This window comes from Sinocyclocheilus grahami, unplaced genomic scaffold (genome assembly GCF_001515645.1).
Source record: "Sinocyclocheilus grahami isolate Dianchi unplaced genomic scaffold, SAMN03320097.WGS_v1.1 scaffold905.1, whole genome shotgun sequence".
Lineage (NCBI taxonomy): Eukaryota > Metazoa > Chordata > Actinopteri > Cypriniformes > Cyprinidae > Sinocyclocheilus > Sinocyclocheilus grahami.
The window spans coordinates 353,476-367,399 of NW_015506084.1; the positions used below are offsets into that span (position 1 = coordinate 353,476).

At 33.0% G+C, this 13,924-nt stretch overlaps 1 protein-coding gene across 1 annotated transcript in view; it reads right to left on the bottom strand.

Annotated features, from left to right (window-relative positions):
- Positions 1 to 820: 820 nt before the first annotated feature.
- LOC107564058 (transmembrane protease serine 4-like) overlaps positions 821 to 13,924 on the bottom strand; it is a 14,990-nt gene continuing 1,886 nt past the window's right edge. The window contains exons 2-13 of the mRNA XM_016249054.1: positions 11,283 to 11,340; positions 11,001 to 11,141; positions 9,568 to 9,720; positions 9,190 to 9,319; positions 7,338 to 7,451; positions 7,026 to 7,069; positions 6,472 to 6,637; positions 4,933 to 5,102; positions 3,285 to 3,380; positions 3,031 to 3,173; positions 2,796 to 2,945; positions 821 to 1,269 (exon numbers count right to left, since the gene is read on the bottom strand). Coding sequence (XP_016104540.1) covers positions 1,258 to 1,269; positions 2,796 to 2,945; positions 3,031 to 3,173; positions 3,285 to 3,380; positions 4,933 to 5,102; positions 6,472 to 6,637; positions 7,026 to 7,069; positions 7,338 to 7,451; positions 9,190 to 9,319; positions 9,568 to 9,720; positions 11,001 to 11,141; positions 11,283 to 11,340 — 1,377 coding nt within the window. The 3' untranslated portion in view covers positions 821 to 1,257. The remainder of the gene's footprint in view (positions 1,270 to 2,795; positions 2,946 to 3,030; positions 3,174 to 3,284; positions 3,381 to 4,932; positions 5,103 to 6,471; positions 6,638 to 7,025; positions 7,070 to 7,337; positions 7,452 to 9,189; positions 9,320 to 9,567; positions 9,721 to 11,000; positions 11,142 to 11,282; positions 11,341 to 13,924) is intronic.

The following is a 13,924-nucleotide window of genomic DNA, read 5'->3' on the forward strand; positions in this document are numbered from 1 at the left end:
TTAGAATTGAATACTAACCCACAAAGGGAAATATGTGACGTTCACGTACACACAGTAGTTAAATACAGGTGTCAGTCTTCTTTTGAGCGCTTAATTCCAGTCTGTATAAAAAGAATTGGCCTCTGTAACTGATGTCATAAATTGTCATTACATATTTAATATTATATGTATGATTTGTTAAGCGTTTCAAAGACACCATTGTATTTTGGCAGAGTAAATGAGCACTGGCTTTAATTCAAGATTATAACATGGCACCCAATATAAGTCATCTGACCTCACAATAGTGCAAGTATAAACATATTAAAAAAAGAAAAAAACAGCACCCTCTTGTGGCTGTTGTCTCAACGTGCATTTGACGTCACTTTGATTTAAAGGGACAGTTAATCTTTTTTTTTATTATTATTATTATTTATTCATCCTCACAACGGAAGAAATGTAGCAGAATGTCCAAGCTGCTCTTCTCCAAACATTAAACGCAAATGGCATGATATCAACTTTAAATTGTAGTGTGTTCCAGACACATAGCTATCATATGACTTCAGAAGTCTTGAGTTATATGTGTGTCTATTTTGGAACTTGATTGATCCTGGAACTCTTAAAAATAAAGGTTCTTACTTGGCATCTATAATTCCAAGACGAAACCTTTAGCATCCATGGAATCTTTCCATTGCAAAAATGTTTTAAAAATAAATAAATAAAAAATGCTCTTTGGAATATTAAAATGTTCTTCATATGAAGAAAACAATTGTCCTTTTAAGAACTGTTCACCGAACGGTTCTTTAGGGAACCAAAACTAATTATTGTATAGCATACTTGTGATAAATTTAGTGATAAATTCCCATTTGGAACCTTTTTTTCTAAGAATTCTGCAGCTTGAACATTCTACAAAACATCTTATTTTGTTTTCCCCAGAAGCAAGAATGTCTTACTGACTCAGAGCAATGAGGGTGAGTGAATAATGACAGAACTGTAATTTTATGGGCAAACTGTTCCTTTAAGATTGCATTGCTGTCCCAAAAAATGTGGTAGATCCACAAAAGATAGCATATGTGTTCTCATTATATACATACATGATATATTTCAGTGTGCAAAATCTTTCGCATGGCACCTTTAAGACCCTGAGCAAAACTCCCACAGCGATTCCTCCACACATTTGTGTGAATCAATATATCTTCAGTAGAATATCTTCTTTCTGAGGACTGAAGATCTCTGTGAATCTGCGCTGTGGCTTTTACTGTTTTTCTCTCCATCCCAGACTCACTGGTACTCCTGAAGACAACAAACGACTATTAGTATTCCACTCTTCTACTTTTAGTATAGGTGTACAAGGAAAATGCCTATTTCCATACTAAACATTACGTGAAAAGAGCAGTATGTCTGAAAAAAAACTGTATGGGAGATGATTTGGGAATGGCAGTGAATAAGCGCAACATGTTGGATGTAGTGTATACAAATTTTATTCTTATTACTTATAGTAATGGAAGCCAGTTTCTACTGTGGAAGCTAATTGCTATACTTTATCTCACAATTCTGACTTTTTCCAATTCTGACGTTTTTCTCTGAATTGCAAGATATAAACTTAGTTGGACTCATTCATTAAACTTGCGTAAATATAGGAGTAAATTCTGAGTAATTTCCGTGAAAAACAGACCTTCCCGAAAACTGTAAGTTTAAGTTAATGAATTCCAATCATTCGTAATAGGGCGCTCGTGCACGCTCATTCACAATGAGCATAATCCCCGCCTATACATGACAGTTACACAGATTGCGTGTCCAGGAACGCAGTGGAATATTCTGCTCTACTTTCTCAGGTTTGGCTCCAGTAAATTGCATAAATGCAAAAAAGACTAGGCTTTATGCCTAACAATAAACATTCAATAATGTGTGTGACCACCAAAGAGTTTTTAGCCAAAAAATGTCAGGCGCTCTTCTTAAAACAACCAGCTAACGTTTTACGCACAATTTACACGTGGTAGGGAGCAGGTGTACATTTCTTTTGTATCGACTAACATTTTGAAAATACAAACATTTTCATGAATTCGTAAGTTTACTTCAGAACGGCTTTACGAACGATTTACACAAAAATCCGTTCTGCTCGTGTTTCATGAATGAGACCCATTATTGCGAGATATAAACTTGCAATTCTGAGAAAACGTCACAATTGAGAGATATAAACTTAGAATTGTGAGATAAACCCATAATTATGACTTATTCCGAGTTTATACCTTTCCGCCACAATGAAAAATTAAAAAGGTAATTGCGACTTTTTTTGTTGCAAAATTCTGTTTATATCTCACATTACGGACTTTTTTTTCAGAATTGTGCTAAGTTCACATCAGTTAACTTTTTTTCTCGCGATTCTGACAATTGTACGAAAAAAAACAGTCAAAATTGTGAAATATAAACAGAATTGCGATCAAAAAATGTTTACGGAATATAGAATTGCAAGAAGAAAAAAAAGAGAATTCTGGGATTATATCACAATTCTGAGTTCATATCTCGAAATTGTGACTTTTTCTGAAAATTGTACGTTTATATTTAGCAATTTTGAGTTTATATCTTGCAATTCAGACTTTTTATTCTCTCAGAATTCTGAAAAATCATGAAAATTAACAGTTACCTTTTCACAGGTTATTTATTTATTTATTTATTCTGTGGCTGTAACAAGCTTCCATACATATTTAAACTATATACATACTTATACACACATATTTTTAAGTCGTCGTAAAATAGGTTTTGAACAAACATGCGATTTCGGACGCAGCTAGAGTTTTTCCAGAACAATGTGCTCATACCTGCATGACTGAATGGACCCAGTCGAGCATCTGGTCCATATTGGTGTAAACACCAGGACGATCTTGTCTGGCACAACCCAAACCCCAGCTCACAACACCAACCAACATCCAGCGGCCGTATGAATACACCAGAGGACCGCCGCTATCGCCCTTAGAGAGAGAAAACATACAAATGTTATTCTAATAACATGGCAATCGTTTTACCTAATGCTACACAGAAAAGAATAAGACTTACTTGGCACGCATCCACTCCTCCCGTCAGGTAACCTGCACAGATCATCCTGGGAGTGAGAGAAGCGCCGTACACTGTGGGACTTGAGCACTGGGCTTTGTCTATAAGAGGGATCTGAGCCTTCTGTAACTTTGGAGACACATTTCCTGCAGGAAAACACCCAGATAATGTTCAAGTTTGTGGTATTAGAGGTATTTGATGGAAACTGAGTTTAAATAATAAGGGTTCTGTTAGAGAGGGAAAAAAAAGCAAGGAACCTTTTTCTGTCAGATGTCCCCAACCGGTCACAACTAAGCTATCTCCTCCTTTGAGGCCAAGATCTTGAGGTGGCAGACATACTGGCCTACGGGATTCTGAATGTGAAAAGTAATAATAATAATTACTACCATTTGGCATAAAAAAAAAGATTGAAAGATGAAAAAACATTGACCTTGAAGGATTGAAGGGATGTACTGATGTTAAAATTATAGCTGATGCTAATAAGCATTTTATCTATAAATGATTACATCTTATCTGTTAAAATCAATAAGGGGATTTGTCACAACATTATAATATACTGTATACAAATTGATAAATTGATATTAAATTCTGAACATATTGTTCTGTTTTCTTAAGAAACTAAATGCATTTCAGCAGAGTACTGTTAAGTCAAATTTCAGCACAAAATATTTGTAAAATTTATTAACTATTTAGCACATACAAAAAATATGTAATTAATAAAATAAATATTTTATATGGCTTAACTGTTTTAATATTCAAATATTTTTGAAGACAATATATATATATATATATATATATATATATATATAAATAAACACACACACTGAACAAAAATACACACACAACACTTTTGTTTTTGCCCCCATTTTTCATGAGCTGAACTCAAAGATCTAAGACTTTTTCTATGTACACAAAAGACCTATTTCTCTCAAATATTGTTCACAAATATGTCTAAATCTGTGTTACTGAGCACTTCTCCTTTGCCGAGATAATCCATCACATTCCTGCAGTCAGCATGCCAATTGCACGCTCCCTCAAAACTTGCGACATCTGTGGCATTGTGCTGTGTGATAAAACTGCACATTTTAGAGTGGCCTTTTATTGTGGCCAGCCTAAGGCACACCTGTGCAATAATCATGCTGTCTAATCAGCATCTTGATATGCCACACCTGTGAGGTGGATGGATTATCTCGGCAAAGGAGAAGTGCTCACTAATACAGATTTAGACAGATTTGTGAACAATATTTGAGAGAAATAGGCCTTTTGTGTACATAAAAAAAGTCTTAGATCTTTGAGTTCAGCTCATGACAAATGGGGGCAAAAACAAAAGTGTTGCGTTTATAATTTTGTTCAGTGTATATTTATAAACTAAATTATGTATATTATGTATTATATTTATAATTAAATATAAAATATAAACAAAATGTAAATAAGTTGGACCTTCATTTAATTAGTTCTACGTACCTTAATAATAAAATAATTTTAAATAAACCCGTAATTAGTTTAATAATAAATAATTATTATTTCATACTTATGCCATTCATACATATATATGTATGAATATGTTAAAAGATAAAAATATAAAAATATGACAATCATTATTTATTATTAAACTAATAACATATTTATTATTAATATTATTGTTGTTCATTAATTAAACTATTATACAATTAATGTATTACTATAGTTATTATTATTATTATCATCATTATTATTATTATTATGTTAATATTAATACAATTAACATAATAATAATAATAATAATAATAATAATAATAATAGTAACATGTACATGTACATTTCTTCAGCACTTCCAAAAATACTTATGGGAATGCATTTCTGTGTCCAAGTTTAAATGGAATGCTGTGTTGAGTTTAAAATAAAGTAACTCGCACGCTGATGTACCTCCCACAGTGATAGGGGACTGGAGTCGTATCATGGCAATGTCATAGTCGTTGCGTCCTGAGATGTAATATTTGTGGACGATGATCTTGTCCACAGAAGAAGCTCCAGCAGAGCCCAGGTAAGTGTTTCCAGAGACCACCTTCCATCGGATCAGAGCCTTCTTACCCTCCCTGAAGAAGAGAAGAGCAATGTGACCTTCTTAAAAGCATTACTCGTCTACCTGCATTAGTTCTGTTTACAAAGCTTAAATGTATGCGTCAGGTAAGATGTGAACAATTCAGTACTGAGTTTTTTTTTAGTACGGTGAATGATGACGTACAGCACAGTCTTCAAACTGGGTGAACTTGTTAGGGCTATGAATGATTTTCAGAAATGAATGGAGTTTATGAACACATCTTTGAAGTTAATGATAAAAACATGTTTACTTCCATGACTCATGTCTTCCAAATGTAACAGATACTTGTGACTGTCTGCAGGCTTCAAAACAGCACATCATTGGTTGTGTTAACTACCTGAATGTAGGCTATACAAAATATATAGAAATACACTGATGAACAAGGTTTTAATGGAACTGCAAGGTGCTCATGAGCTACAAATGCAAATACACTGCAAAAAGCAGCAACATGTAAGTGCTAGACCTATTTCTACCTGTTTTACTCCTTTTGATGTACTCTTGGTGGTATAAATAAATGTATTCAACAAGATATTACATAATATGGCATATTATATTCAATAAACCCTAATTAGTTGAATAATTAATTATTTATTTTCATACTATTCATACATATAATGCTACTATTATCATGATTATTATATATGAAATAATAATAATAATAATAATAATAATAATAATAATAATAACAATAATATATGGTATATATTAATTCATTTAGGTTGATTCAAAAATATTACAAAATATTGGCTTTTAATATAATCAGTTAATGTAGATGTTATTGTTTTTAGGTCACCATATTTTCAGTGTCATCAATTATAATTAACAAAAAATATTTGATGAAAGGTTAGCACATTTGTATATACTATTATTATATACATAATGAAAGATTATAATTATGTAATCAAATAATTAAATTGTATATCTTTATATATATATATATATATATATATATATATATATATATATATATATATATATATAACTAGTAAGTTATTAATAATTATTATTAATTGAACATGTCAGTTTATATATACATATATATATTTTTTATTTTTATTTATTATTATTATATATTTTTTTGATGTTGTTTAGTTAGTTAGTTAATTAATTACATAGTGTTTTTATTATTGCTATTTATAACAACAACAATAACAATAATAATAATAATAATAATAATTCATATTATTATTATTATTATTATTATCATTCTTATTATTATTATTGCTATTATTCTTTTTTTTATTATTATTCTTTTTTTTAAGTATTCATATTTTGAATTAAATCAATGAATTAAATGAAATGCCTGTGAGAGCTAGAGGGTTAAATAGATGCGTTTGCTTTGTAAGAGTGTTTTACACACGCACCCGTTGAAGCAGTGGGCCGCAGTCACAACCCAGTGCGGAGACACCAGTGACCCTCCACAGGTGTGCTGGCCGACGCTCTGCAGGCTGACCTGCCACGGCCAGTTCTCAATGATAGCGTCCTGTCCGCCTACAATCCGGTCCTGGTTTCTGGACAACCCACACTCTGCTGCAAAATAAAACAGCCAATAATAAATCAAAACAGAAATCACACACAAAATGTGCCTGTCATCATAAGAAAAGAATATATGATATTAAAGCTGTATGTTCTAATAAAATTTAACAATACAAATATGTCATATATGTATATATAATCATATGTCGTTCCTAGTACAGTACATCACAAAGGACAGTTTAACCAAATATGAAGCTAAATGTCTGCAGTTCTCATCTTGTTCTCTTTCTTTAAATATGTTTTAGCATGTTAAATTGTCCGGTCCAAATGACTGAACACACCTCTGATGTTGTATTGCTAGTTTTGTGCTTGATGTAATTATCAGTGTGTTTCATTATTGATAATGACATAATTGGCTGTTGGATTAGGACTCCATATTTACCTGAGCATGTTAACGCAACGACTGCTCCCTGACTGCATACTTTACTGAGAAAGAGAGAGAAAACATGGGAGAATGTCAGAATGCATATAACCAAATCTAATAATGGCTACAGCAACCCCAAAAATATGAGGAAACTCGATTCATACTTAACATTTGACAACCAGAAAAATACCAAATAGTTTTGTCTTAATTGTAAACATCTACTGCTTTATCATTTAAAACTCTTCTTTTTCTGAAATGTTTAGCTTCAAAAGTGCCCAGTCCTTTCAAGGCTATCATATGTACATAAGAACAGTGTATAAATCTACTCACAGATCTGATACGGTCGACTGGAAAGTCTGGGGTTTAGATGAGCCCACCGTACAGAAAGACATCTTCAGATCAGTCGGCAATATACCCACTTGAACTGCACTGAAAGTGGGTTTACTAAAAACAGAAAAAAACACAAGACGATGACATTGAGATAAAATGATGAGCTGTACTCTTACATGTATTTAGAATTCTAAAATGTTTACAGGAGGTTTTCATTCAAGATGTATATTAGTTAACTAAAACTTCAAAACTTTTGTTACTTGAAATATACAACTCGTGAAATAAAATATGAAAAAGCTTATTTTCATTCAGTCAGCTAGTTGAAACTAGCTATAAACTATAAACTATACCAAAATAACTAAAACTGAAATAATATTAAATACAAATCATAATATATATGTATGTGACTCTGGAGCACAAAACCAGTCCTGAGTCACTTGGGTATATTTGTAGCAATAGCCAAAAAAACATAGTTTGGGTCAAAATTATCGATTTTTCTTTTATGCCAAACATCATTAGGAAATAAAGTAAAGATCATGTTCCATGAAAATATTTTGTAAATTCCCTACTGTAAATATATAAAAACTTAATTTTTGATTAGTAATATGCATTGCTAAGGACTTCATTTGGACAACTTTAAAGGTGATTTTCTCAGTATTTTGATTTGTTTGCACCCTCAGATTCCAGATATTCAAATAGTTGTGTCTCGGCCAAATATTGTCCTTTCCTAACATTGACCACACATCAATGGAAAGCTTATTTATTCAGCTTTCAGATGATATATAAATCTCAATTTAAAAAAAATTGACCCTTGTGACTGGTTTTGTGGTCTAGGGTCACACACACACATACACACAAACACACGCGCACACACAGGTTTGTTTTTATGGTTTATGGGGACTCTCCACCTACTGTAAATATATAAAAACTTAATTTTTGATTAGTAATATGCATTGCTAAGGACTTCATTTGGACAACTTTAAAGGTGATTTTCTCAGTATTTTGATTTGTTTGCACCCTCAGATTCCAGATATTCAAATAGTTGTGTCTCGGCCAAATATTGTCCTTTCCTAACATTGACCACACATCAATGGAAAGCTTATTTATTCAGCTTTCAGATGATATATAAATCTCAATTTAAAAAACATTGACCCTTGTGACTGGTTTTGTGGTCCAGGGTCACACACACACATACACACAAACACACGCGCACACACGCACACACACAGGTTTGTTTTTATGGTTTATGGGGACTCTCGATAGGCGTAATGGTTTTTATACTGTACAAACCGTATTTTCTACTGACCTACACCAACACTACCCCTAAACCTACTCCTCACAGGAAACTTTCTGCATTTTTAGATTTTCAAAAAAACTCATTCTGAATGATTTATAAGCCTTTTGAATTACGGGGACACTGAAAATGTCCTCATAAATCACCTTCTCGTTGTAATACCTATGTCATACCCATGTTATTATACAAATTTGTGTCCTCATAAACCACATAAACATGCGCACACACACACACACACACACACACACATATCCTGGCGCATCTAAATGCGCTGAAATTCAAGAAGTTTGCACATACCATAATTGCGAAAAGGAAACTCTGACTCATTTGTTTTTTGACTGTAATGTTGTACAATTTCATACTATATATATATATATATATACATAACTAAATAAAAATAACTTTTTATTATTTACATTTTTATTTTTATTTCAATATTTCATTTCATTTTTTTTTTTTCATTTTCTAAATAAAATAGTGTTGTAAACTTTGTGTATTGATGTATTTCTTGTTGAAACAGGAAGTTGTTAAGTGTGTGTTTTGTGGACCAAAACTCACGCTGAGTAGCCCAGCTGTTGGCACGCAGTCTCAGCATGTTGTTGGGTGAAACTGTCTGCACATACACTTTTCCATTTATTCTCATCAGGCCTGAATATCTGCAGCACATTGCGGGTTGTCATCAGCCGTACTGTGGAGACAGAGACAGAGAAACAGTTTTAAAATTCATATATACGTATATAGTCTTTTAACATATTATTGACATTCAGGAAATCAGACAGAAGGAAGGTTAGGTTGGGGGATTTGTCTTGTTTATCCGGAAACCAGACAGGTTCTAGCAGTGCTGTCTGCACACATGTCGGTGAGCAGGTATGTGGGTGTGTGTGTGTGTGTGTGTGTGTGTGTGTGCGTGCGTGTGTGCGTGTGTGTGTGTCTTACGGGGGAAAGTGGAGTTGACTCCAAACTTCGTGACACAGGCTGACTCATCCTCGGCTCCGCTGCAGTCCTCCTTCCCATCACAGGCCTTCTCCAGCGGAATGAACTTCACTGACTTGGAGCAAAAATAATACTTGCTCTCAATCAACTGCTTGACTGTTTCATGAAGAGGAAGAAAGAGTAAAAACAGCACTTGTTATTAAAACAACCAGCAATGAGGTTAAATGAATCAGTCTGTTTTTGTTTCTTGAGTCACAACGGTCAAAGGAGTTACTAAATAACTGTTACTGATGAGAAGATCAGACTTGTCAATTTGTGACTCATTTTTTTTTTGCAAAAAGTGAATGTGTGAAAGGTTATAAACAGAAAATAGTAGGTACATTTCCCTCACCCACATTAAAAACAAACATTAAAGAGGCTTGCATCTCAAATGAACTGTATTCTCAGGACAGTATTTTTTATTTTATTTTATTTTTTTATTTTTTATTCAGGTCAGGGCAAGTTGTAAACATTTTAAATGTTATAAATGTTATAAAATATATTCATTCATAACTTGTTGATTCAACACATGTTGAAAATCTTATGCATCTATAGCATTCATATTTACAGCAAATAATGTGTGCAATGTGTTGCAGTTTTAATGTTTTAAATGTTATAAATTCATGCAAGGTAGTAATTAAAATGTTCACAAGTATTTAAAAAAATTATACAATGCATTAATTACTCTGAATTTGATATATGTGCATGTTAAAATTTATAAATTATACAATATATTAATTGCCACTTTCAAATGTTTTCAGTGTTATTAATTCATACAATGTTTTGCTATGCATAAGAGTTTTCATGTTTAACATTGTTTTAGATGTGATAAATGTATAAAGTTTATTGGATTGTTATAAATTTATGTGATATATTACAGTTTCACACTTTGAATTATTATTTGTACAAAGTATTAATTTACATTTTTCACAAATATTAAATATTATTCATGTTTTCATATTAAATATTTATGCAGTTTTCATGCTTATAAGTTTATACAATGCATTAATTGGAGATTTTACATTTGCTATGATCTGTGCATGTTATTTTAAGTCTACCATTGAATATGTATGAATGGTAGCTTTTATAGTTTTGCTGTTAAATCATTTTTCCATTTCATAAGTGTTTTACTGTTTAAACTGTGATATATAAGCTGTTTAATGACAGATTGCCCATACAGTCTAATAGCGCTTGTTCATTTAATTGAATCATTAGAAATTTAAAATAACTTTAAAGCAGCCAAGTCTTTAGATTACATTTTCGAGTTTGTATCATAATCCTCCCTGAGCAATATTCACTGGAGTGAAAGCAGGACAACTAGCCTCAGCCTTCATCATTTTCTTAATCATGTGTGCTCAAATGAAATCCAGGCGGGGTTAAAATGACCTAGAACTTACTGAAGAAAGCAGCCACAGCCACAATGGCCAGTACAACCACCACCATCACGACTGTAATGATGATCTTTTTCCTCTTCGTGCTTTTCTCCGCCTGAGTCTTCGGAGCCGTCATGAGTTGTCTGCGTTTTCCAGGCCGAGCCACTGAAGGAGAATATGAAAGTCAGTCGAACTCAGTACAGGGTGTGGTTTCTTTCTCGTAATGCACCCACTTAAATCATGAGTATTACAATGGAGGGTATTTACTGGGCTGATAAATCAGGTGATGCATTTGACCAGCTTTACCTTGTTGCTGTGGGGGGTTTAAGGGTCTGGCGTTCTCTTCAGGAACCTGAACTGTAGTCTGGGAATGAGAATGAGGAAGAGAGAAGAGGAAAGAGAGAGTGAGAGGTTATTTTGTTATTTCTTTCACACACACAAACCCCTAAAGCTTTATGACTCAGCTGTAGTTTTCTGTATCGCTTTCAATGTGTCACAAGGGATTTTTTTCCAAGTTGTTCATGAAATCTCTCACACTTCCTTGTAAACTAGCCTACTCAGCTTAAACACGTAGGCCGCAGTTTACCTGCAGCAAGAAATAAACAGTAGCTGCATTTATTACACTCTGAGGTTCAGCAGCAGACCGCAGGACGTTAATGAGGTAGAATATTTGATAGATAGATATTATGTGTATTATATATTGATGCTTGGTTATATAATCCAATGGGCTTTCACATCTCTTTCAATTTGACCCCTGTTGATTTGGGATGGTTATTTCAGTTACTGATATGGAAAATTATATTAGTCCCATTGGTGTTATGCTCAGAGACCTATACTCTCCTGACAGCTCAGGCACATTTCTCTCTTGCATTTATGCAAATCAAATTTCAGATTAGACATGGTTTATGGCAACACTAATGTAGACAGTGGTTTATTTTGAGAACCTGTATATAATTGTTCATGAATGGGGGCATTTGTATCCATTACAAATAATTTTCAGAAAATAATCATTGCAGTTTTAAAAACACACTAAAATATCTTTAAACTTTAATGTCTCCTTAAAGACCGCTTCCTATTTATTTTAATGTGTACTTTATCGAGGCTAAATAAACCAGAAATGTCACATCTGAGAATGTGAGTTGAAACTTTAACGTCAGCCTACAAGTCAAAACAGTGACTAACACTTAGCATCAGTGTAACGGATGATTCCAGACAGCTCTGTCACTCAAAACACCCCATAAAATAACAGTCAGAACAAACTGTTTCCAAACACGCATCCAGTCTCGACAAGAACATGAGACTCTCCAGACTAACACCTATTTTATTATTGTCGGAGAAGACCTGAATGAAAAAAAAACCTTATTTGAAAAATGTGTGACTTAATATTCATGTGCTGTACTGTAAGTTTATTCAGTAAAATCTGCCATTTAAATTCATTAATGGAAATTACTTTAATCTATCGTTACTACTGTATTGATTTATTGATACTATACACAATAGCATAGATGTCTGTTAAGATTGCATCAAGACAACATAAAATAGTTATTTAAAGTTACATACACAGATGTTAATATTTAAAGGGATAGTTCAGCCAAATTGCAAATTCTTCACCCTTGTGTCGTTCCAAACCCGTAAGACCATTGTTCATCTTCAGAACACAAATTAAGATATTTTTTGATGAAATCCGAGAGCTTTCTGACCCTACATAGACAGCAACGCAACTACCACATTCAAGGCCCAGAAACATAGTAAGGACATTGTTAAAATAGTCCATGTGACATCAGTGGTTCAACCTTAATTTTATGAGGCTAGAAGAATACTTTTTGTGCGCAAAGAAAACAAAAATAATGATTTCTTCTCTTCCATGTAAGTCTCCGCAATACGTTCACGAGAGTACCATGCATTTATACTGACACGGAAGAAAATAAATTGTTGAATAACGTTGTTGGAATGACATGAGGGTGAGTAATTAATGACAGATTTTTCATTTTTGGGTGAACTATCCCTCTAATATTTAAGACAATTTTATTAAAATTTGCGATAAGTGCACAATATAAAATGTGCCTAACAAAATATAAACTAGATTCAATATATATATATATATATATATATATATATATAGATAGATAGATAGATAGATAGATAGATAGATTTCATTCTAGAAATGTATTTGCAAGTGCCCAAAATTGTACAACATTACAGTCAAACAACAAATGAGTCAGAGTTTGCTTTTCATTATTATGGAATGTGCAAACTTCTTGAATTTCAGCGCACATGTATATATATATATATATATAGAGAGAGAGAGAGAGAGAGAGAGAGAGAGAGAGAGAGAGAGAGAGAGAGAGAATGTCAAATCTTAAATTGGGTTTCATTAATTTATCTTATTTGTGATACAATATTTGGAAATGAACCAATGAATCTGAAGCTCCAAATTCCAGTTCATTTTAATAGCAGCCTATAACTTATGGCACTCATTCCTATATAATGAGCCTCTAAACAAAGCCATTGGGAGTCACAAACTGATTAGCCACACTTCTGTTTTACTAATACACCCTATGAACTGAGGTCAAGAATGGGGTGTGATAGCTTCTGAATTTGTGGTGCTTGTATGTGTTCATATGTACAACAAGTTAGAGATGCATGATTGACTTCTTACATGATTGAGTTGTACTGACACAACGCATTCATAATGAAGCATCCACGGTGTTCTCAATACAGACTTAGTTTTGGGGTGTGTTCTTCTTTCTTCTTAATTTATCAACCACAATGAGATGGCACACCTTAAACATATATTTGTCTTCTAAATTCAAAAGAGATTTGATAATGGCTTTTCCCAAAAGGCATTTTCATACAATATCCTCATGACACTCCTTTGATTCATAGATGATTTTGTTACATCACAAATAAATAAGAGAGACAAACATAAGTAAGACAAACATACATCA